This window comes from Arvicanthis niloticus, chromosome 29 (assembly GCF_011762505.2).
Source record: "Arvicanthis niloticus isolate mArvNil1 chromosome 29, mArvNil1.pat.X, whole genome shotgun sequence".
Classification (NCBI taxonomy): Eukaryota; Metazoa; Chordata; class Mammalia; order Rodentia; family Muridae; genus Arvicanthis; species Arvicanthis niloticus.
The window spans coordinates 19,975,705-20,000,198 of NC_133437.1; the positions used below are offsets into that span (position 1 = coordinate 19,975,705).

Genomic DNA, 24,494 nt, shown 5'->3' on the forward strand with positions numbered 1-24,494 from the left:
CAAGGGTGGCTTTGCGCAGCAACTATTTTAAATTCTGTACCAACAAATTTAAAACGGAACCTGATTTCTAAGGCTCTTGAGATTGCTAAACTCACTTAAGATCTTTTAAATGGAAATGGAAGTTTACATCTGTCTGCATTTTCCCCACCTTAGTGCGTGAATGCAATAGATCATCCTTGGTATGTTTTTACGATCGTAGACATCTGTTGTTTCTGGATAAAATATCTGGAAAACAAAAGAGACAATGAACTTACTATGTTTCACTTCTCTCCCCAACCAGTCCAGGACTGTCATTGCTAGCCTATAGCTATTTAAATTTGGAAGGATCTCTAGGGTTGCCTCAACTCTATAGAGCAATCCCAGCCTATAAACCCTTGCCTGGTGGGTGGCTCGCCCCCTAGTGGCCAATCCCACAGAGGTGAGGCTCACAACCAGCCCTTTCTAGAAGGCTGGGTAATATCCTCACTCATGTGACCTGTGAGCCTGAGAAGGAAACCTTTAATGACCACTTTATTACATTGTTAAAATCTTGAATATTTATATATAATTCATGAACATTTATGCAGATGTTTTCTGCTTAAAAGTATGCAAAGTCTGAAGGAAAACTACCTATACTCCATGTTTCAGACTGTTAGCATCCTGGTATGTTCTTGGTGCTTTCTTCTCTTTCTCTCCATATGCTTTTATATATATATATATTATATATACATATACGTATATATATATATGCATACACATATACTGGTTTTCACACGTGTATAAAGTTTATATATATATACACACGTGTATAAAGTTTATATATATATATTTATATATATATTTATATATATATAAACTTTATACACGTGTGAAAACCAGTGTATGCAGAGCATAAACCTTCTGAAAGGACTTACTAGAAGCTGAATATTTTCCATCCTTTCTATTACTCTATGTGTACATAATTTCTGATGAATACTGATAATCTCATATTTCTGAACCACAGCTTAACCACTCCCCATGGCTGAGTGCTTATCTGGCTCTCCGCTCTCTCCCTGTCACTGCACCGAACACCTTGCATCTATATTTTCAGAACATCTGACTCTTCTCCTGGATGACCATCTAGACATGGATTTACCAGACCAGATGGTTTGAACATCAAGGCTTTTACATGCACACCCACACTGGTTTTTCCCTTAGTTTAAAGCTAAAAGCTTGATAAGAAACAGATTGCAGAGCGGGGTACCAAACTTTTATTTCTGAGCAAGGAAAAAAAGTGAATAATTGAGCTCGAAGTCTCTAACGTTAAGATAAGCACATCATCATCACTTGCTTTCAGTAAATATTTTATATAGCTTGACATTAAAACTAAAATTAAGTCATGTACCATATGGTAGTACTTTGATACTCAAGTGCTATTTTTCCACTGGACATTGGAAAAAATAGAGAAGAGTGTTTCTCAAGCGAACAATGTACCGCATGGCTGCTGTGTGCGTGAAGAAATGTCTGTCTGCAGCCTGGGAAGTCTCAATGCCCTTCCAGCTGTCTCCCAACACATTTGCTGTCAAGGTGTTGGTGAGACAAGGGCTTCGGACTCAGAAGACTGTGTTTGGGTTTAAAGTTCTAACGACTCTGGTTCTTGCTTCACACCTCACTGTATTGACAGCTAACTCTCCCTAGGCCCCTTTCTTCACACAAGCACCTTCTACATTTATATTTCTGCTGGGAAGTCCTTATGGAAATGCCTTCCTGCACCAGAGAGTCAGAGTCAACTTCTAGTTCATCAGACCGTCACACGCCACTCCATGTCTCTAGCCCTTCGTGTGAAGCTAAACATGGAATGGGCACTAAATAATAAATAAATAAATGAAGGAACTGACAGCCGTTCTCTACAAAGTCAGCCCAGGGCACTCTTGGCCTCTATGATATCATCTGTCAGAGACTTCATGGCGAAAGTCAATGTTAAAACAGTTTGGAAAGATTCAGTCAAGTCTTTCCCGTGTCATGAAACTGCCCTAGTCAGATGTTTTTTTCACCAAGAAAACTTCTAGTTGAAGTTCTTTGTTGATTCAGCAACCAATCCCTCACTTAGCACTTGATAAGTCAAAACTAATGCATTTTTTTAAGTGGCAACCAGTGTTCAGAAGGGAGCAGCATTTAATGTTTCAGAGACTAGTTTGAATGAAAATTAAATGTTGAGAATTTTGAGGAAAATAAGGCTGACATAAAAAGAGCATTAGTACAAAGATGTTGAAAACATGCCACCATTTGGATGCGGAGAACTGAATCGGTGACCTCTGAAAGAGCAGCCAGTGTTTTTGACCACTGAACCATCTCCCCAGGCCCTTTTATGGTGGTGTTTTTGAGAACTGAGCCCAGAGACTTATATATTAGCAAGGTGCTTTACCACTGAGCTGTATTCCCAGCCTATTTGGGTAATATTTATTTACCAGCAAACCTGGCTCAATAGGAAAATAATATCATGGGTATTTATAGGCCAGCTTTTTCCTCTGTCTCCTTGTCTTCAAGATGACATCTTATAAATCATTTCCTTAAAGTAGCCGTGCATACTATGCAGTGCAAAGGACTGAGCCCTGGACACAAAGGAAAACATGAGAGATCTCAAGCAAACCAACCCCAAAATGTGGCTCACCATATGATTCCAATAATATTAAAAAATATCACAAAAATGGCAGTGATGGAGAGCATTTAGTGATTGCCAGGGATAACCTGGGGAGGGATGTAAGATAAAGCCCACTTCCCTGTGGACTGTGTCTAGATAGCAGTAGGGGGCACACAAATCCATTCATGGGCTAAAACTGCACACCCAGAACAATACACTCACACTCTTGCAAACAAATGCATGTGAGAAAAAGAAAAGCTGAATAAAGCCAGTGTTCTAGTTTATATTCACGCCCCAATTTTAACTCAGGGGGAGAGCACATGCGATAACCTCACTATTCAGAAGCTGAGGCAGGAGGATTCCACAAGTGTGAGGCCAACCTGGGACATACAGTGAATTCCAGGGCAGCCTTAGTTACATAGAGACTCTGCCATTTAAAATGAAAAAATAGAAAAGGAGAAAAGAAAAAAAGAAAAAGAAAATACCACACATAAAATGCTCAATTTCTATCTAATATGGTTGGTTCTACAGTTACAAAATGTCAGTTCTGGGGGAGCTGAACGATGGATACACAGCGACAAACTATTTTTGAAAGTTCCCGTGATCCTATAATCCTTCTGAAATAAAAGTAGTCCTACAGTTTCCACCCAGTGTAATTTCCTCATTTCCCCCATCTGCCTATTTCTTCTCTCTTTGAATTTACCAAGGACTGAATGCTTGCTGATTGAATTTTATTTGGTAGATCTATTTTAGGAGTATGAGCTACAAGCCTCTAACCTTTCAAATTTAAAGTGAGACCATGATATATAAGAATAATTATAAAAATAAAAAATGTGGACCAAGGAGATGGCTCAGCAGGAAAGAATACCAAATCCGTAAGCCTGATGACCAGAGTTTGATCCCCAGAAACCACATAAAAAGCCAGATGGTGTGGAATGCAGCTGTAATCTCGGCACTCTGACGATGAGGTCGGAAGTGGAGGCCAGAGAACTGCCTGGAAATCCACAGCCCAGCTAGCCTGGAATACGCAGCGAAGACGAGAGAACTTGCTTCAACAGGTTGGAAAGTAAGAACCGACTCCTGAAAGCGGTTCTTTGGCCTCCTCACACCCTGGCCCATCTGTGTCTGCATGTGTGGACACATGTTCATAGACACACACACACACACAAAATTTAAAAAGTCAAATTACAATAATTTACAGAAAATGTACCCAAATGAGTCAACTACCTTAAGTTAACTCTCAGCTGAAGCCGGTTCTAACCTTGTTTAATTTAGACACACTTTTACTTGTGTGCTTTGCAGCTGCATCCTACTTCATTGTGAATTCTTGCCACATGTGTCCCCGGCCTTTCATCGTCTCAGCCTGACAAATCAAAGCGAGGCGCTTGCCTTGCACTGACTCTTTGTCTTCCTGGGTTAGCATATGCTATGGGAGAGCTTACCTTGGGCAGTCCAATGGCCTCCATAGCCCTTAACCACTGCACGGTGTTATCTGTGTGTCGAAAATGAAGGCCAGATTTCTACAACGATAGGAGAAAGAAAAAAAAAGGGAGATGAGATCACACAGAAAATGAGTCATTTGCAATATATATTTTCATGACCAGAATGCAATTCAACTGTGCTTCTTCAAGAACAGTCACGGATGTTCATATAACACTCATCCAGACACAACAGAAAGACTAGGCAGTTTTTCAGTACCACCCTCGTTATCTGTGATGGGCTACACTAGTCTCTATGCTTCACATTTCAAGGTAATTCTGAACTTGGATTTCAAACACCACGTAATGTCTACCATACACCTCGGCATGTTTTGTGAAACATGTATGTACAAGTACATGTTCGCATGGCATAAGAGCTTCGTAATTACGACTGAGAAGTCTAGCAATTTCAAGTAAACTAGATGGAATTTTAACTTTAAGTGATTATTAGTTTTTTTCCTTCCTTCCTTTCTTTCTTTTTTCCCTTTTTCCTTCCTTCCTCCCTCCCTCCCTTCCTCTTTGAGATTAGGCCCTACTATGTTGCTCTGGTATGCCTAAAACTTGTTATGTAGCCTAGGTTGGCCTCAAACTTGGGGCACTTCACTAGCCTCTGCTCTCTGAGTGCTAGAATTGCAGGCATGCACCACCACAACCCAGCTCTACACAGGATTTTTTTTTTAAAGCTAAATGCCTGTTTGTCTGGCTGGCTGTTTTGATCATGGACATCTATCTCTACAGAAAACCTGGAAGATATAAAGAAGAAAGCACAAACCATAATGCAGAGCTAATTTCAATATACATTACTTACATTTTAATAATAATCCTGGCTTTGTACAAGAAGTAAATATTCAGCAGAAATGGCATAGGACCTTTTTCTACATCGTAAAAACAGTCTTTCTGTGTGTCTTTCCTTTCTACTTTACTGTTCCAATCAGACTGCCACTTCATGAAGTGATATCAAGTAATGAGCCAGAAAGAGCCTTAAACTAGCTTGCATTTTTCATTTAATGCATAATAGAACATAATCTATTTCACATTAATTTGAAACGAGTATGCAAAAAAGTAACTATAGCAAGTTTTATTATATAATTAACACCCAATGAAAGGATAATCACATTCAACAAAACTGGCTCATTCTGCCTTCTATGAGCTTCCGAACCTGAATAGTTTACTAAATCAAAGGTGTTCTCATTGCTGCTAGAAATTACAAAACATAAGCAAATTAATATTCAATGACTGCTTAATAAAACTCACTAGTCTTGATTGCACAATGTGTTTCAAGCACTTGATGTAAATTATTTCTAATTTTCCAAATACCTTTCAGCGTAACGGCTAGTTCTACTTTTTAAATATGGGAAAAGGCAGGTCAAGAAGATAAAATGATTCGTTTAAAGTTAAGTGGCTCGAGAGAGCTTGGATCCATACATGATGGGGTCTGTAAAACCTTCTGAGTGCTAACTCTTCCCACCTCCCCTCCCCCTCCCCCCCAGTTGGGGGGGGGGAGGGCGGGAAAACATGAAGTCTAATGATTGGTTATTCTTCAGAGGGAGGAAATCAGTTAGGTGTTATAAAACAGCTGGGAATAGAACGGAGTGGGGGAAGGGGGAAGAAAAAAGATAAATTAGATAAGAAAGAGGAAACTATAAAGTCAGTTTTCTGTTGATGGTCAGGACATAGTATCTGTTTATAAGGCAGAAGCATAAATGTTTGCAGGATTCCAGCAGTCCTTAGAGAAGAGCAGTCTGTGACCATGGGAGAACAAGACAGACACAATGATTGAGTCTGAACGGAGGCGTGGATGAGGGCCCCCTGCACACAGCTTAACTAAAGGTTTTCCAGCCTAACATGCAGTAATCGTGGAATGTGATGTAGTCTCTGTTATGAATGACGAGTAAAAGGCTTCTGTGTAAAAATGACCACTTTCTGTTAATACCCAAAAGAAAACTAATCTGTATGTTCTTAAGTCTGTATTAGCGTCACCCAGCAGAAGCCACGATCTGTGCTGAGACCGTGCCTCCTTCTCCTTACTGTGTCCTGAGTGTCCATTTCTTTTCTTATTCCAGTGAGTTAATTAAACAACTTGAGTCAGGTGGAGTTCTGGCAATAGTGGTTTGGGCTTCAACAATCCCAAATCGTGTCGTGAAAAAAAAATTCCATCTCTCTTTTTTAGTGGTCTTGTTAGGTAAGTAATCTCAGAAAAGATGCAAATTCTACTGTGCCTTCCTTCCTCAGCCTTACAATGCTATTCCGAGCTGGGGAGATCACAATGAGAACAAAGAGAGAGAGAGAGCCCTTAGCAGCAAAGTATGGCTGAAAACACAGAGGGAGGGCGTCAGCCATTACAACCAGGACACGCCTTGCTAGGCTGGAAACTTTCCCTCACATGTAAGGTCAGACAAAGGTCTTTGCTTCATACACGGGAACTGACTGACAGGGTGGGCATTTCTACAGAACTCCAACAGATTTCCGTTCCTCAGCTCAAACATCTGAGAAACACTGACTTCAGAACCTAGAGCTCTGTATTCATTTGTTTAAAAACTGTGTTTCTGTGAGTGGAACTGTCTCAATCTATGGACTTTCTTCAATCAGCATGAAAGCTGGTTTTCTAAATGGGCTCAAAAATAATCTCCTCCATTGTAGTTCTTTTAGAAACCTTTTTTTTTTTTTTTTTTTAAAAATCAGTCCTACATATTAATACGTGATGAAATGACATGGCTATTTTTAACCAAAGATGCTTCTGTCTAGCTGACGTGCTTATATTTCATGTGGAACAATATATTCTTTCTTCTAATTTCATATTACAGGTGTGTGCTCACTTTCTATTACTGAACTGTTTCCCTGCCAGGAAATGAAGTTCACCCTGTTCCAATCACATAGATGAAAAATTATTCAAATCTTCTTTGCATCTAACTTCCTGCATATTAGAACCAGAGTACTTTAGATCTACAAGATAGTCCAGACCTGTAGCAATTATCCCACAATGTTTATTTTGATGAGGAAAACAGAGGGTACAAGTGTGCATGATACCCCCAAATGGCATTCACGTTGGATGTAACAGACTCAGAGTAAAGGCTCTGTGATGAACAGCTTTGTCAATTTACCACAGTCTTTAATCACCAAGTAAGAAACTATCAATGAGAGATTATGTAGATTATCTACCTAGGTTATATTAGTTGGACCAATGGGCATGTCTTATGGGGGCACCTTTGATTAGGTTAATAGATGTGGGAAAACCCGGTCCACTGTGGGAAGCACCATTCCCTGGGCTTGTGTCTTAGAGAGTGGAGAAGATGAGCTGAATAGCTGGCATGCAAGTCTTCGTTTCCTTTTGTTCATGAGTGAGATGTGACTAGCCGGCTTAAGCTCCTGACACCTTGATTACACGCCCCCCCCCCCCCCCATGCTGGACCTTAACCTTGTATTGTGAACTAAAATAAACCCTTTCTTCCCTAAGTTGCTTTTTGTTGGGATAGATTATCATACTAACAGAAGTTGTTAAAGTAGAACAGGCTCTTTGTAGAGCCCTAATTTTGAATCCAGACACTGGTCATGCTGCTGCTGACAGTGGGTAAGATGTAGCCCCTCAGGGAACAAACACCAGTTACTCAGCTTTTCAACCACAGCCATTACCTGAGTCTTTTACTAAGACCGATCTCAAAGTATTCTTTCTGCACTCTTCCCTGACCATGCATGGATGAGGTGATAGTTAACATTGACTGTCAACGGGACAAGATCTAGAATCAGCAAGGAGACACATCTCGGGGCATGTGTGAGTTTCGGCATTAGGTTAATTGAGATGGAAAGCCCCACCCTAAATCTCCTCTGGCTGAAGGGCTTGGGCTGAATAAAAAGGCAAAAGCAATTCTCCTTTGCCTCCCTCCTTATTGCAGACACGGTGTAACCTGCCATCTGCTCCTTCTGCCGCCGTGACTTCCCCACCATGATAGACTGCTCCCTCAACTGGGAGCCCATATGAAGCCTTTCTTAAGCTCCATTTTAGAAGGTATTTTGTGGCAGGGACAAGAAATACATAGCTTTCTTCTCATTCTAATCTCAGAGTAAATCTTCCAACAAAGAAGTCGAGTTCCTATTCATTGCCATCCATAGCTGCATAGTGATATCGTATCCAGTCACAGACACTGTAACATCAGAACTGTCTGCTCTTCTCACCTAGAACAGGGCACAGGGCAGGAGCTGCTGAGTGTCACATAGAAATGAACTCTACTCCATGCAGAAGGAATGACCCTTATCAGATGTCCTCGGGATCAGAAATGTTCCAGACTTCAAAGTTTTCTGAACCTTGGAATATTTACTTAGATGTTATCAGTTGACAATCTTTAGTCAAAAAAAAAAAAAAAAAAATCTAAAACCAAAATACTCTGATGTCTAAAACCCTTTGGTTCTCAGAGTTTCAGACTCGAGACTGTTTCAGCGTTTAGACTTTCAAATAGAGATATTAACCTGCACATGCATCTCTTTTAGAACAACTTCACCTTTGTGTCCTGCATTACCATTTTTATGCCAGTCTATTCAAGCAATGGCGCTCGGACCTTACTACAACACAAGACGCTCCTATAGGTGAATCTCCTCAGAAAATTAAGAGATTGGTAGGTACTCCACTCAGCAGTGAGGGGCAAGAGTTCAGTTTGTGTACACACTCATCAGGTGGCCCTGCAGTAGGCCCTCAGAGGACGCAGAAGGTTAGGCTTTAAGCACCTTGAGTGAGTTCCAAGGTGTAGTGGCTTGAATAAGAAATGTCCCCCTTAGGCTCAGGCATTTGAAGACTTGTCCCCCTGTTGGTGGCACTGTTTGGGAGGCTTAGATGGTGGGGCTTGCTGAAGGAGTGTCACTGGGAATGAGCTTTAAGAGTAAAATGCATTGCTATTTCTTGTTTGTTTTCTCTGCTTCATGCTTGGCATTCAGGATATATGCTTTTAGCTTCCTATTCCATCTGTCCTGTCTAATGCTTGCTGCCATGTCTCTACCCTACCATCATAGACTCTTATCCCTCTGGAATGGTAAGCCAAAATAAACCCTCTCTCTTCTATAAGTAGCCTTCCTTGTGGTGTATTTTCAAAGCAACAGAACAGTGACTGAAAAAACGGTTCCTGATAATGAGCTGTTGCCTGACCATGTTGTTCTTGGGAGGAATGTGGAAGGCTTCAGAACTAGACTAGAAGAGAAGACTAGCGCTTCAAGTAAGGCTCGACGGGTTGTCCTTGTAAGAACCTGGAAGATGGTGCAGAGAGCAAAGTAGACTCTAGAGGCCTGACTCAGGAGTTTCCAGAGGGAAGCAAGGATTTTTAAAAGAAGCTGGGCTAGAGGCCCAGGCTGGCTAGTTTTTAATGTCAACTTGACACAGGTGAGTGTCATTTTGTAAGGGGGCACCTCAGTTGAGAAAAAAATGCTCCCATCAGACTGGCCCATGGGAAACACTACTGTGTTTTTTCTTGTTGATAATTCTTTTGAGAGGGACCACCTCATGTCAGTGGTGTTACTTTTGGGTAGGGTGGTGGTACTGGGTGTTATAAGAAAGCAGGCTGAGCAAAACATGAAGAGCAAGCCAGGAAGCTTCACCCCTTCATGGCCTCTGCTTTAGCTCCTGTTCCCATGTTCCTGCCGTGAGTTTCTGCCCTGACTGTTGGGGGCCGACTTTTAGCAGAAAGCGGCTATCAGCTTTGCAGCCATCTTGAGCCATATACCCTGACATGAGACTTGAATTACAATAGCCTACAACACCTGAGCACACTCCGATAATCTTGGTTTAGATACCTTGAGATTAAAGGTGCGTGAGATTAAAGGTGTGTGAGATTAAAGGTGTGTGACTTAAGAGTATGACTTAGAAGTATAGAGATCAGAGTTAGAGACAAGACCTAAGGGCATGATTAAAGGTGTAACTTAGAGGCGTGGCTTAGAAGTGAGACATATAAAAGGCATAGACAGAACAGATCAGAATCAGACTGAGATCAGAGAATCAGACACATCAGACATTAGGTAGAAGACACTTGGCTCCAGACAGAATCAGACACATCAGACATTAGGTAGAGTCTGCCCTCATCCTCGCTCTTGCTGAACCCCGACCCGCAGACCGGAGCGGCAGCTTGGGCTGGGATACAGTGGCCTCCCAAATGTGGGTTGGCCCGGGCCTCAACATTTTGCCTGGGCTGCGACGTTTTTGGCCACCCCAACGTGGGGCTAGTGTGGACCCCAACACCTGACTACCTTTGATGGTGGACTGGGATCTGAGATTGGTAAGCTGGAACAAACCCTCTCCTTCCCAAGTTGCTTTTGGTCATGATATTTCATCACAGTCATAGAAACTCTAACTAAGACAATGGCATTCCTGTGATAGTTTGGCAAAGTATCTCCCTGTGTGCTGCCTGTGCCCTATGAACTTGCCTGAGGCTACACGTAAGAGAAATGGACTAATTTCTTTGACAGAGGCAATTCCAAGGCATCATAATATTGAATCTGTTGTGTGGTTTTATGAATCACTTTTATGCAAGTCTACAATGAAAACAAACAAGTAGATACAAAGAAATATAAAATATACAGTCTGAAAAGAAACAGAGTATACCAGGAAACTCAATTGCTGTGGCCATGACTTGTGCTGAAAGAGATCAGATCGTCATCAGTGAGTAGAGAAGCATGTCCTATGTTGAAAGGGAGGGATACTCTCAAGGCAAGACCACACCTATCTAAGCTTTCAGCTTGTGAAACAGCCTAAGGTGTTTTCTGCTCCTAGAAAGTAACTGAATAAAAGCCCAGATGCTAACGTGGTTCAAGGTGGGTTGGGGTCCCAAGCTGGCAGCCACACTAGGCAATGTCAGTCACATGATGCTGGCTGCAGAGGCATAAAGGAGGCAAGAGTGAAGAGGCTCTGTTTTCTTCCTCTGCAGTTTTAGAGAGCTACTGAGGACAGGAAGCATGCGGCAAGGAGTACCTGACTGAAGACTCCAAAAGGCCATTGCAGGAAGCTAGAAAAATGAAGAAGCTCTGATTACAGGGGAGACCCCAAAATGTTAGAGATGGGAGATGTAGGACATATGCCAAGGAAAGCAGCCCAAAGGGAGTGGAGCAAGCCCAAAACGAAGATGCTCACTGTGGGTAGCAAAGCTGGAGGAGAGGTTCACCTAAGCCTTACGAAATTAAAGTCCCAGACACGGGACATAGTATTTGGTGTTTGCTCTGCTGGGCTTCTGTCTTGCTTTGGTTCAGGATTTCTTCACTATGCTGCCATTTCTCCCTTTGGGGATGACAATGCATGTTTTGTGCCACTGTATGTTAGAAGTATGTAATTTGTCTTTTGATTATATAGGGGGTTACAATAAAGAAATTGCCTTGAGTCTGGGAAGAGAGTTTGAAACAGTGCTCAGTCTGTGAAAGACTATGGGTACTTTGGAAGTTGAAATAAATGCATTTTGCACTATTATATAGCTGTAAGAGTATTCGGGGCAGGGAGTAGAATGCAATTGTTTGAATAAGGCATTTGAACACTTGGTGGTATTATTTGGGAGTTTTAGGGAGTTGGAGAAAGTATATCACTGGGGTGGGCTTTGAGAGCACAAAGCCTTGCTATTTCTAGTTTGTCCTTTCTGCTTTGTTCTTGACTTCCGGTGTATCTGCTCTCGGCTTTCCATGCGTGCTGCTATGCTCACTTCTCGTTGCCATGGTTCTACTGAGCCATCACAAACTCTCACCTCTGAAGCCTAAGCCAAATAAACTGTCTCCCCTAGTAAGTTGTCATGGTCATGTCGTTTTATTACAGCAACAGAAAAGTGACTACTACACAGGAAAGCAGAGAGACACAAGGAAGGCTTCTGGCTTCCTCGAAGCTGCCATGCTGCCCTTCATCTATTCCACAAATCCCTCCCAGAGGCCAACCCCTGCACTATTCACTATGGACCGAGCACAGAACAATCTTCCAAAACTTATTTTACATTCATTTAATTTGTGTGTGTATGTGCATATATGTACAAGCCTGTATATACCACAGCACTTGTGTGGAAGTCAAAAGACAATTTGCAGGAGCCAGTTCTCTTCTGCCACCATATGAGTTCCAGGGACAAAACTTGAATCATCAGGCTTGGCAGCAACTACCTTTACCCACTGAGCCATCTTGCCAGCTCTTAAGAGAATCTTTCCCATATACTTATTGTGAGGTGTGTTGAGGGTTGGTCGGTTGCTATGTGTTATAATTCTAAATTCTATACCTGAAGGTTTAGGCCTAAGAGGGACTTGCCGCATTTACAAGCTTTTGTTGTGCAAATCTTATTCCTTGAGTTAAAACTATTGGTTAAATAATATTGGCGACAGCCAATTTCTGGAGGGATTAGAGGTAGGCAGGTTTGAAGTGACCTGGCTGGAGGAGAGAGGCAGGAGAACAGGAAGAAGAGGAAGAAGAATGAGAGGGGGGATGGACCATGAGCATGTGGCCTGGAGAAACAGCACATACCTGGGGTACACCACTGGGGAGGTAGCCAGGGCAGCAGTTAGAAGAGTAGATTAGGGGTTACCACTCTCCCAGTAATTGTCAAAGCCAAATAAAACATTATAGTCTGAGTCTCGTTTATTTATAAGCTAGTTGGGACAAGCTTAACTGGTTGTACTACAAAGTGCTCAAGAGAGATGGTAACAGATGCCACAGCACGTATAACATGGCCACATATCCTAGCACAGCATATGAAGTTGCCTACAAATGGAATACTTGGATATGGAAGGCTCAGATATAGCACCCAGGACATCCTCCTCACCCTGAATCAATAAGGCACCAGGGTTCTAGACGGGCTGACAGAAAAAGGAGACTGGGAAGTGAATGGCTACCATAGCATTCTGCCTAACACTGTGCCTGAGAGACACCAAGGACATGGCCCTCCTTGGGGATGTGTGTCTAACAGGAAGGTTGTGTTTTACAGCTGCAGTAGGAACCTGTGTTTTCTGAACGTAGGGTTTTCCAGATGGCACACCGAAGTGCCACATCCATGTGAGGGGGGGTATCCCTTATGTTTTAAACATCTTTACTGTCATCTTACAATGGAGGGACCCTTGACGAGACCATGCAGTGGGCTCTTGCCCCAAAAGACTCAAGAATAGGAAGTTGTATCATCTACTCATGAAGGTTTATCTCTTTTTGTTATTATATCAAAAGCAAAAGACTCTAATGTGAAATTTTATGATAACATGGAAAGCTACTAAGAATTTCTGTCATGAAAATTGTGCTCTCCCGAGATTCCATGTAGGGCTGGTTTTTTTTTTTTTTTTTTTTTTTTTTTGGTTTTTTGAGACAGGGTTTTTCTGTGTAGCCCTGGCTGTCCTGGAACTCACTCTGTAGACCAGGCTGGCCTCAAACTCAGAAATCCACCTGCCTCTGCCTCCCAAGTGCTGGGATTAAAGGCGTGTGCCACCACCGCCCGGTGTGAGGGCTAGGTTTTTACACATCCTGTTTTCTCTGTACCTCAGTGGCACAGAAGGCTGCAGCTGGCAGCAGCCTCCCTCCTCCTGCCCCTTGCTCAGATCATTTCTGCACAGCTCTGTCTTCCAAGGGCCTGCTGGGTTGTGGACAAAACCCAAACACTTTTCTCTCTTATGACACTTCACTTACAATATCATCATCTACTTGGGCCCTTGTAAATCCTGTTTCATAACAAGAGACTGACAATGTAAAGAGACCTGTCCTCATTCCAAGGAGAAGTTGTTGTTCATTTTGATAGTGGGCTCTCTAATGCCTAGAGGTGTCTGATACAGTACCCCTGAGGCTACTGCCATAGGGATCTAGAGCTGACGTGGAAGCAGACGCCAAGGTCTACAATGTGCCAGAGAAAAAAGAGTCAGCCTGGAGGGTCTGTCTCCAGACTTGAGTCTTCGCTCACAAAGCCAGAGGGAAACTCCTCAGTTTTCCCTTCAGGGAGAGATGGCACCTAATCCATTGACATGATACTGAGTCACTAACAGGCCTTGGTCTTAATAATAGCCACTTAACAACAGAGTCTAAAATGTGGGTTCGTCTTGTGGACTGGGTGTGTGTGTGTGTGTGTGTGTGTGTGTGTGTGTGTGTGTGTAGGTTTCCTCTATGATTCTGTAATTTAGAGATTTCCTAATCTCTAAAACTTAAAAAAAAAAAATTAAACCTGGATAAGTTGCTATTTTACTAGCCTGTCAGGAACCCAAATAGCCTTTAATAAATGCAAACATTTGTTCCTAAGAGCATTCCAGACATAAACCTGTGCTAGGTTAGGTTGTCTGTCTGTCTGTCTAAGGCAGTGGTTCTTAATCTGTGGGTTGTGACTCCTTTGGGGGTTGAGTGACCCTTTCACAGGGGTCTCATATCAGATAGCCTGCATATCAGACATTTATATCACAATTCATAACAGTAGCAAAATTACAGCTATTAAGTAGCAATGAAAATAATTTCATAGTTAGGGGGTCACCACAACACGAGGAACTGTGTTAAAGGGTCACAGCATTAGAAAGACTAAGAAACCACTGTTCTAAGCAATGACCTTGGACTCCCAAGACATTTGCAACAGGCCTCTGTGTGCTGTGAGTTAAAAGGTATTGAAGTATTGATCTGAATCCAATACGTACATTCAAGAATACATGTTAGAATAACAATTGTCCTGCCTAATGTAACCTTTTTAAAAGTCCATTCATACAGAAAATGTATCATAAGCCATCAAGCACGAGGGGATGTAAAAAGTTATTTGTGCTTTAATAAGAAATCAATTTTATCTAAGCTATATTGCCCATTTATTTGATTTCCAGCCACATTCTATATTTTCCTTGCAGTTGTAAGAAAAATAACTTTTAAAGATTGCAAACAAAATATCAATGTTACAAAATGAATATGGGCTGGGGATATGGCTCAGTGTTAGGAGTCCTTGCCTAGCAAGTCGCAAAGCCTTGGGGTTTGTCTCTAATAAAGAGAGAAGGGAGAGAGGGATCGAGGGGAGGAAGAAGTGGACAACTCTAAATGGGCTGGCAGTGTACCTTAGTGGTTTGAGTATTTGCCTAGTATATGTGAAGGCCTGAATTGGAACCCCAGCCTCAAAAACAGCAACAAATATATGAACTTGCTTAAGAGAGTAAAGGACCAAGCTTGGGCTGAGAAGACTCAGAGGATAAAAGATTTGCTGTGTTGAGACCAGGGTCTGGATCCCCAGAACCTACACACATGTCAAACATGTATAGCATACTTATAATCCCAGCACTGGAGAGGAAGAGTCACCGGGGATTCCTAGGGCAAGCCACCTAGCTAGACTAGTGAGAACCGGTGAGCTCTGGGTTCAGAGGGGCTCAGCCTCAGTAAAGTGGACGGTGACTGTAGCCTTGATGCGCATGCGCATTGACCCCAAGCACATATACACATGCAGACATGCAAAGATGCATGCATGCCTATCATACACACACACAAAAGGACGGGGGTTAGAAGATCAAGTTGCCAAGTTGAACCCTTGACTTGTAGCAGACAAGCTAAGGCGTTTTCTGTAACAGACCCACCACCCATTCTAAACTGGACCCTGCAGATACATCCTCTGGTGTTTTCTGTAACAGACCCACTGCCCATTCTAAACTGGACCCTGCAGATACATCCTCTTCTCGACCAGTCCTTCTATTTTCCTGTCTTAATTTTTGGCCTATGCCTCCCTGAGTCTAATGAGGGTTACTTACAGGAATGAACATGGGTAAGGGGCTAGGTAAGGTACATGAGTCACTTTCCAGTGGTTACACTACTGAAGAAAATGTCTCTTTCTCTCCCAGTAACCACTAACTGCCTGCCAACCCTCAGGGAAGAGTTAAATTTGAATATTTATCTTCACCAAAGCTGGAGGACCAGTAAACTGTATTGTGAAATGGAGGTACAGTGTGGTTTAAGGTTTGTATTATGTTAATTGGGTCCCCCAAACTGCACAAGAATCCTACATGTAAGCCGCTGAGGGACCCTGCCCCCAGTTGGTTTTAATGGGTAAATAAAGTTGCTGGTGACCAATAGCTGGGCAAGGTGTCAGAGGCAGGACTTGAGGATTCCATGCTAGGAAAGGAGAAAGACCAGGCCTAAGAAGTGTAGGACAGAGAGACTGTCAACATGTAAGAGTTGGGGATTGTGGCCCCAGGGGGGCTGCAGGGCTGAGTCTGGGGTGGCCAGGATGGAATGATGGAATATAGATTTTAGTAAGTAATAATTCAGGAATATTGGATGGGAAGTGTTAGCCATGGGAAGGTTTTGGGGTGGTCCAGCCATTGAGCTGTTTAAGAAATACTAAACTATAAGGAAGAATGTGTGTGGGTCTTCCATTGAGGAACACAGGACACTGGGGCAGGTAGTGAGGAATAAGAATGGAGCAGGATTATCACCTATAGCAGCAGTGTCCTCTCACTTTTACAGTTACATAATAAAGTCACGAACAACCTCCATGAAGGAACAACGGTGGTGGGGCAGGCTTTGGGAACCCCCCCAAACAGAGGCCTCTCAGCCTTTGTCTGGAAACGGAAGGTATTCTTTCTTAAAGTACTTCAGCCTCAGTAATGACTGTTAACAGGCTCCAAAGACCAGGGGATACCCCCACCCCAAGTCCTTACAGAAATACAGGAATGAAGAGGAATAAGGAAAGGGCTTATCAAACATTTGTACTTAGCTGGAAGCCAAGAGCGCTTAGCTCCCAGTTGGTTGGTTACCTTATAACGAGTCTGTTCCACATCATAGATCTTCTTCTCTGACACCATTTTCGGAGCGAAGAACTTGGCTAACTTCGCAAGGTAAACCCCATTCCGGAGCCCTTCTTCCAGTTCAGTGGTTGGTGGCAATTCTTCAACTAAGCAGACTTCCATCCATCTGAAAACATCATAAAATATTAAAGTCAGATTGATTCCAGGCAGGTGACACTTCATAAAGGGAGACACACAGTGCTTTGTGCTGGAGACACTGTGGAAGAAAACAGGCCTCGGAGATCTTGCTGCATACAGGCTTTCTGGGCAGAACAAGGATTCAGGACATAAGGTGAACAAGAGGGTTTAGTTTAGAGGCACAGAACTCACTAATGTGCCACAGCTTGTCAAAGTCACCTTTGTCTGAACCTTTGCCAATTCCCAACAGAGCCAGAGAGGGGATAAAGGCCAAACCATTTTGTAAGGGTGGAATTAGTCCTGCTGACATTAAAGAAAAATGACTTGAGGCTTATGAGCTGGGCAATCTTATAGAGGCTGTGCCTTAGGGGGGTACAGTCTAAGTACTACACTCAGTGCAGAGCGGCTACTGGGAAACTGAGGACTATGGGAAATTCAGCGAGCGGCTTAGATTTCCCATATCATATACTGGAATATGTTAAACATACCCACATTTTGGAGGAGCATATAGTACCTACTGGGCTCTAAAAACATTTTTTTAAAAAGATCAGATTAAATCTTAGGGCCCTGTGCCAGTACCAGTACTTCAGAAAGCAGAGTGCCAAGGTCACTGCCTGCCTGAGGACACACAGTGGGACAGAGGCCAGACAAGCTCATGTTTCACACTGTGTGCAGAAAATCCTAAGTAAGAAGTGAATGCTCCTTCTGTCCCTTCCTGGGTCACACCTGCGAAGACTGACCGTTCTTAGAAGGAAAGTCCCAGCCCTGTCACCAAGCTACTGATCCGCACATCAATCCAGCTGTTGGTGTGAGCCCCATGCCTCTCTCCACAGACAGGCAGGTTCCTGGAGGTTATAGACACCCAGCCTCAGCTCCCCTTTACATGTGGGAGACAGTGAAGCTCTGTGCTGTGATTCTAACCTGGCCTGACCCAAACTGCAAATGCTGGGCATTTCTGTTCTGCCTGTGGCTCTCAACAACGTTGAAAAGCTCAATAAACTCCTAATAAGTCAGGAGGAATTACTGGATGGTTATTAGGCACGTTAAAAAAAAAAAAAGAAGAATATATGAGAAAAATATAAATAAAAACTCTTGTTTGAGGAGCAAAAATTATAAAATTTTATTTTTATTAATTCGGTGCCTAGCTTGGGCTCATCCCTGGAGTATTTCAAAATATGTACATATATACACATATAAACATGTAAGCATGCATATATGCATACACACACACATACACACACACATACATAATTGAGAATACAATGCAATATCGAGGAAAAACAAGAGAACCGTGTAAGAGAGGCTCTATATCTACTACTACATGGTACATGGTAGGACACAATAGGAAGGCGTAGGGATGGATAACGGGCAGTATATGGTTATTTCTGGAAATGAGAGAAAACTTTAGTATGGGATAAAGACCCAGACTTGGCCTATATGAGCAGGCAGGGAGAAGGTATACACCTGGGTGTTAAGACAATCCCTAAGCATAAAAGGAACATGGCTGACTCGTGTGTGTGTGTGTGTGTGTGTGTGTGTGTGTGTGTGTGTGTATAAAACCTTGCAAGCTGGGTTCTGGAGGGCCTAAAAGGGGGAAGAAGTGATGACATCCTGTTGCCATAGGAAGCAGGAGCTCCTGGCAGCTTCACAGAAGAGGCGTGACATGTTGACAGCGGTAATTACAACCAATTAATCTGTATAATAGATGCCTCGGAGACACTGCTGAGGGACTGGGCGAGATGGAGGGAACTGGGAAACGGTTTAAGGAGAGCATGACAGGGCTAGGGGAGAGCTTCGGCAAAGGGTCAAAAGGAAGTGCAATATGATGAACCGGGGAGGGTCACAGACAGGCTCTGCAGCCCCAGACACCTGGCAGATTTCTTCTCTGCTAAACACAAGTGGTAAAGACTTTCTCTGTTCTAATATCCCAGGGGCCCGTGAGCTGAAAGAACAGGACAATGATGGACTGCGTATCATACATAACATGAGTGGGAGATATCTGTTGTACATGAACCTCGCTTTGTAAACCTGAACCAAGATTACAGACCTGGAAAGAAAAAAAAGGAATGAAAAGAAAGGAAGGGAGTGTTGAGTTTAAAAAAAAAAAATTGGGCTATGTTAAGAACCACTGTACAAGACCAAGCATGTCTGTCAAGTTAGCTTTCCACCACGATAACAAAATACCTGACGTAAATAGCTTATGACGAGAAAAGGCTGGATTCTGTGGAGAAAGTCTGTAACTTCTTTTGGAGGCTGAGACAGAAGGACAGAGAGTTCAAGGTTAGCCTGGGCAACATAGCAAGATCCTGCCTCTAAAACAGAAAGGGGTAGGACAGACAGACAGACAGAAAAGGGATATCCTATCTCAATTTCAGTCCAAGACTGGATCGACCCATGGGGGTAAATTCTCGTAAGGGTACCAGATAGCAATGCCAGAGGGTGTATGGTGAAACGAGTTGTTCAATTCATGGATAGGAAACACAACAGAGAGATCACATTGTGGAGGAGTCCCACAGTGCCACCCCTTCACACACACCAAGGCTTCTCCTAACACAGGTGTAGAGCACTCCTCAATGGACACACTCCAGGGACTAAGCCTCTCATGCATGGACCCCTGAGTCCATTCTGCATCAAACGACAGCACCAAGTTTCTAACTTAGATAAACTAATTGGAACATCAAGCTATTTCACAGCAAAATAAATCTGTTTTCAGCCAATTATGTTTTCAAATAATTACCCTGAAAAGTATATATATATATATATGCTCTGTAACAACTTGGTAACTGGGGTGCATGGGGGTACAATATATTGACAACTGGTAGGTGGAATACAGAGAGATATGTTGACAACTGAGAGCAAGGGTCCAACATTCTAAAATAAAACCAACACTAAGTATAATATCTTAGGTCTGAGCTTGCTTAAAAAAAGAAAGATAATTGTGCTTGTTTTGTCTGTGGTTATATGCATGCAGTTGCCTTAAAATACTTAGGATATAAAAAGCTTAGGTTAGCTAGAGCCTTTCAAAATCTGGACAAATCTGGCAAGCTAGGGATGATGCTTAGTTGGTAGAGCACCTGCCTGGCATGAATGAAGCCCTGGGCTTGATCTATAGAACTGAACAAACGGGGTAGGGTGGCTCATGCCTGTAATCTCAGCATTTAGAAGGTAGAGGTAGAAATATCAGAAGTTCAAGGTCATCCTTGGCTTCATAGAGAATTCAGGGTAAGCCTGGGATACATCAGAATCTGCTCCAAAACAAGGATGGATAGATAGATAGATAGATAGATAGATAGATAGATAGACAGACAGACAGACAGAGATAGAGAACACAGTGTACATCCAACATACACTTATTTAATGATAACTTTTGTCTGGTTTGCCAAGTATCATGTTACACTGCAGAACCTTATAAAGTGCTGATTTGAATACTGGATTTCATGCCTCATAGGGAATACCATCCAGTCTTTGTGTCCAGCCTGGAACGAAGAGCTGAGGTTACCACTGGCAGATGAGTTTTGGTATTTCTTGGATCCTGACAATTATGTGAGAAAACCTGGCTTTCCTAAAGCTCTTTAAACCCCAAGGACACATATTTGGATGGTGAAGGAATTGATAAAGTGGCCAAGGGTTTCTGCTAGTGGATTCCCAACTTTTAACTTCCCCTATCTCACCAACAGAAGAATGTACCCTTGCCGTCCAGAACCACAGCTTGTTAACATGTGTTAACAAGTCACTCTTAGCTTCTTCCACAGCAGAAGTCATGCATGTCATGGCTTGGAAACACAGTGTGCTATCCTCCCAGCATACAAGCTATATCAATGTTAGAGGGAGCAGGTACTTGGGGCGTATGTACTTGCTTGGTCTCCATTTGTCACACTTGGTAACAGGCATGGTCAACAGTCCAGGCTACCTCTTGAGAGAGCAAATAGGGCAAGAGAGAGGCCGGCTACGTGAAGCTAAAAGGCTGTCTGAAAAGACTGCCTGACAGGGACTGCCACAAACCTACACTGCATCTCACAGCTCTTCTGGGAAGATACAGCTTAGAAACTGCTACCAATGACCAGTCAATATATGGTCAATACCCTGGGACAAGGTTGATTGGACATAAGCCCAATCACCTGGGACAAGTGGCAGCTTTTGCTAACAGAATCAGGTTGGGAAAACTGATAGTGATATAAAAGTATGAAAATACTTCATAATGAAGTGGAAACAGAGATGTGCACATTTGTAAAGAATGAGTGTCCTCTTGGGGTAAATATCCCTGTGATGTATCTCATTGAAGTGTATAGATGAGAACTTCATGTACATACACTGTATTGTTCAACCCAAAGGCTAGGAGACAGCTGTGAGTAGGTCCTGCTCAGGGTCTGTATCCCAGCCAACTGTGGCTGGTACAGCTGGCATGTGATATACAGGGTGGGGGAAATGATGGGTACCCACACTGGGCCTGGCTCATACAAACCTTCCATGGAGTGTTTTTTTTTTTCTTTTAAAGATTTATTTATTTTATGCATATAAGTACACTGTCGCTGCCTACAGACACACACCAGAAGACGGCATAGGATCCCATTACAGATGGTTATGAGCCAACATGTGGTTGCTGGGAATTGAACTCAGGACCTCTGGAAAAACAGCCAGTGCTCTTAACCTCTGAGACATCTCTCCAGCCCCAATGGAGGTTTTTAAAAACTACAATGTTTTAGCTAATTAATTCCTTGAAAATTTTATGCGTGTATACAAGGTATTCTGATCATAGTCACCCCTCCCTCCATCCCTAAACTTTTCCTGGATCCGCCCCTCAATTCCCCACCCTCTCCCGACTTTCTTCAATGGGTAATTCCATTCTTAGACCTATCGTGTCTTATCTATCCGCTCTTCAGTGTGTGGACCACCGGTTCACATCTCACGTCTGGGCCATTATGAATTAGTACTGCTACAAAACATGTTACTGCATGTGTTTTTACCAGGAGTAGAACTGCTAGGTCATATGGTACGATAATCAATATCGATGGACAGCTTGATGGCACTGCGAATCACCATAGAAACAAACCTCTGAGCATGTTCACGGGAGTTATCTAGATCAGGTCAACTGAGGTAGGAACCACCCCACCCCCACCCACGCCTCACTAAGGGGAGGCGATGCCATTCTATGGGCTGTGGTCTCAGACTGACAAAAAAAAAAGAAAGAAAGAAAGAAAGAAAGAAAGAAAGAAAGAAAGAAAGAAAGAAAGAAGTGGAACACAAGCATCCCTGCTTCCTGACTGCGACCCAGTGTCTAGCCACCTCCTGTTCCTCCACCATACTGTCCCCTGCCGAGATACACTACATCCCCTGGAACTTTAAGCCCCAATAAATCTTCCTGATAGTGTTTTTCTCACAGCTACAAGTAAGTAACTCTATGCTTATCTTTTAGGGCCTTATGCCTGTTTTTCTAAAGCAGCCATATACGGTGACAGGAGAGGCCATCTTGATTCTCTTGGATGTGTGTATACATTTATTTCAGCACCATATGTTAAAAAGATTACATTGGTTGAATAGCCTCGGTACCTCCCACACAGATCAATTGCCTGTAAACGTAGTGTCTATTTCTACATCTTCCGTTCATCTGCAATGATCTATCATGTCTGTGGTTTATGTATGGGTGACGCACAAAGCTGGCAGTAACCAGTTTGCCAAGACTCCCTGTGCTATCAAGAAATGCTATCAAATTTGGCTCAGAAACTGGACTGAAACTGCAAGTGGCCCACCTCCCTTCTGCTGCCTCTGACTTTCCTGTGCTTTCCTGGTCTTTCCATTAATTACTTTTACTGACCCAAAGCACCAAGGTGTGAACGTCTCATTTCCAAATATAGATTGAAGCTGGGCGTGGTGGTGCATGCCTTTAATCTCAGCTCTTGGAGGCAAAAGCAGGCAAATCTCTGTGAATTTGAGGCCATCCTGGTCTACACAGTGAATTTCAGGGCAGCCAGGACTACACAGTCAGACCCTGTCTTAAAAACAAAACAATACAACAACAACAACAACAAAACCCTAAACCCACCAAACAGGTTAAGGCTACTTATGAACACTGTGGGACTGCTGGTGGCTTTGGTGTTAGCCTTGTTGCCGGAAGTGGCTTGGTGTGCTTGCTCATACACAGCCGTTGTACATTGTAGGTGTGAGCAGAGGAAGCTCAAGATGGGTGGGATGGGGGGCATGTCGGGATGGAGGTGAGAGGTGAGAAGAAAAGGTTTTTCAGCTCTGGATTAAGGTCGAAAGACAAAAACAAACAAACAAACAAAAAAAACCAAAAAAACAAACAAACAAAAAAACCAAAAAACAACCAACCCCCCCCAAAAAAAACCAAAAACAATCCCCCCCAAAAAAAACAAAAAAAATTATAATTTTGTCTCACAAGAGGCAAAAACAAAGAAAATAAAACAACAAGTAAGCTATAAAAATCCTGGGGGCAGAGTCCATCCTTCTGCACGGTGCTGTGCCTGAACAGGCGATGGGAGCAGCTGGGACATTTGCTATGGTTTTGACTCAGGAAATCACCAGCTATAAATCTTCTTTTTTTTTCCTCATGCAGTAGTGGATGGAATAAACTGTCCCCAAAGTAAAACTGCTGGCCAAGATCAGAAAATGTGTTTTGTTTTGTTTTGTTTTGTTTTTTTTCCCCTGCAAAAATACCCTGCTTCATGAGGTGCCTATTTCCACTTTCAAGTGCCTCAGGTCCATTTCTCAACCCATTGTTTCGAAGAAGCAGCAGCATCAAGCAGAACGCTTTCCTCTAGAAAGAACATAAAGAGCTCTCTTCTCTGCTTTTATATAAAACGTAATTGGCTGCTCTTTACTCTTTACCTTTTGTCCCCATGGGAAGTAAAAAAAAAAAAACCATCAAAACTACAAAATTAAGAAGCCAGGGATAAGTTTTTCATGAGCTGCTGGGCAATGTAAGACTGCCATCACAACTCTAGCAGCGTTATTAGCTCAGAGGAATGTGGGTGTAGAAAACCGATGAACTACGGGGTACCCAGGAGTCCCCTTCCTATGCTGTTAAAAACTGCCTGGCTCCTTATAAGAAAGTGATATGAATCCAGTTAATTTCTTTAAAGCACAGGTACACCAATGCCATGAACAGAATCAGACGGGATACTGTGGTGAGACATACCTGTAAGCCCAGTACTCTCAAGGCTGAGGCAGGAGAATCTCAAGTTTGAGGCCAACTTTGGCTACAGAGTAAGCTCATAAGTAAATAAGTAAGTAAATAAATAAATAGAAAAAGAAAGAAAGACCTGGACCCTTGGGGGCTCTCAGAGACTGAGCCACCAACAAAAAAAGCATACATGGGCTGGACTAAGGCCCCCCCCCATAGGTAGCAGAAATACAGTCTTCATGGGGGTCTCCCAACAACTGGAGTGGGGACTGTCCCTAAAGCTGTTGCCTGTCTGGCAACATTCCCCTTACTTGTCAGCCTTGTCTGGCCTCAGTGGGAGATCCCCAGGGGGCCCCATCCTCTCAGAGAAGGAGAGGGGAAGGGGGGGGGGTAAGGATTGTGTGACAGGAGATGAGGAGCAGGGATCAGGATGTAAAAA

The 24,494-nt window shown here is 42.9% G+C and overlaps 1 protein-coding gene across 2 annotated transcripts in view; it reads right to left on the reverse strand.

Moving 5' to 3' along the window:
- Iqgap2 (IQ motif containing GTPase activating protein 2) overlaps positions 1 to 24,494 on the reverse strand; it is a 264,536-nt gene that overhangs the window by 122,772 nt on the left and 117,270 nt on the right. For both annotated transcript variants that reach the window (XM_076927203.1, XM_076927202.1), the window contains exons 3-5: positions 16,750 to 16,906; positions 4,042 to 4,119; positions 149 to 225 (exon numbers count right to left, since the gene is read on the reverse strand). In XM_076927203.1, coding sequence (XP_076783318.1) covers positions 149 to 225; positions 4,042 to 4,119; positions 16,750 to 16,906 — 312 coding nt within the window. The remainder of the gene's footprint in view (positions 1 to 148; positions 226 to 4,041; positions 4,120 to 16,749; positions 16,907 to 24,494) is intronic.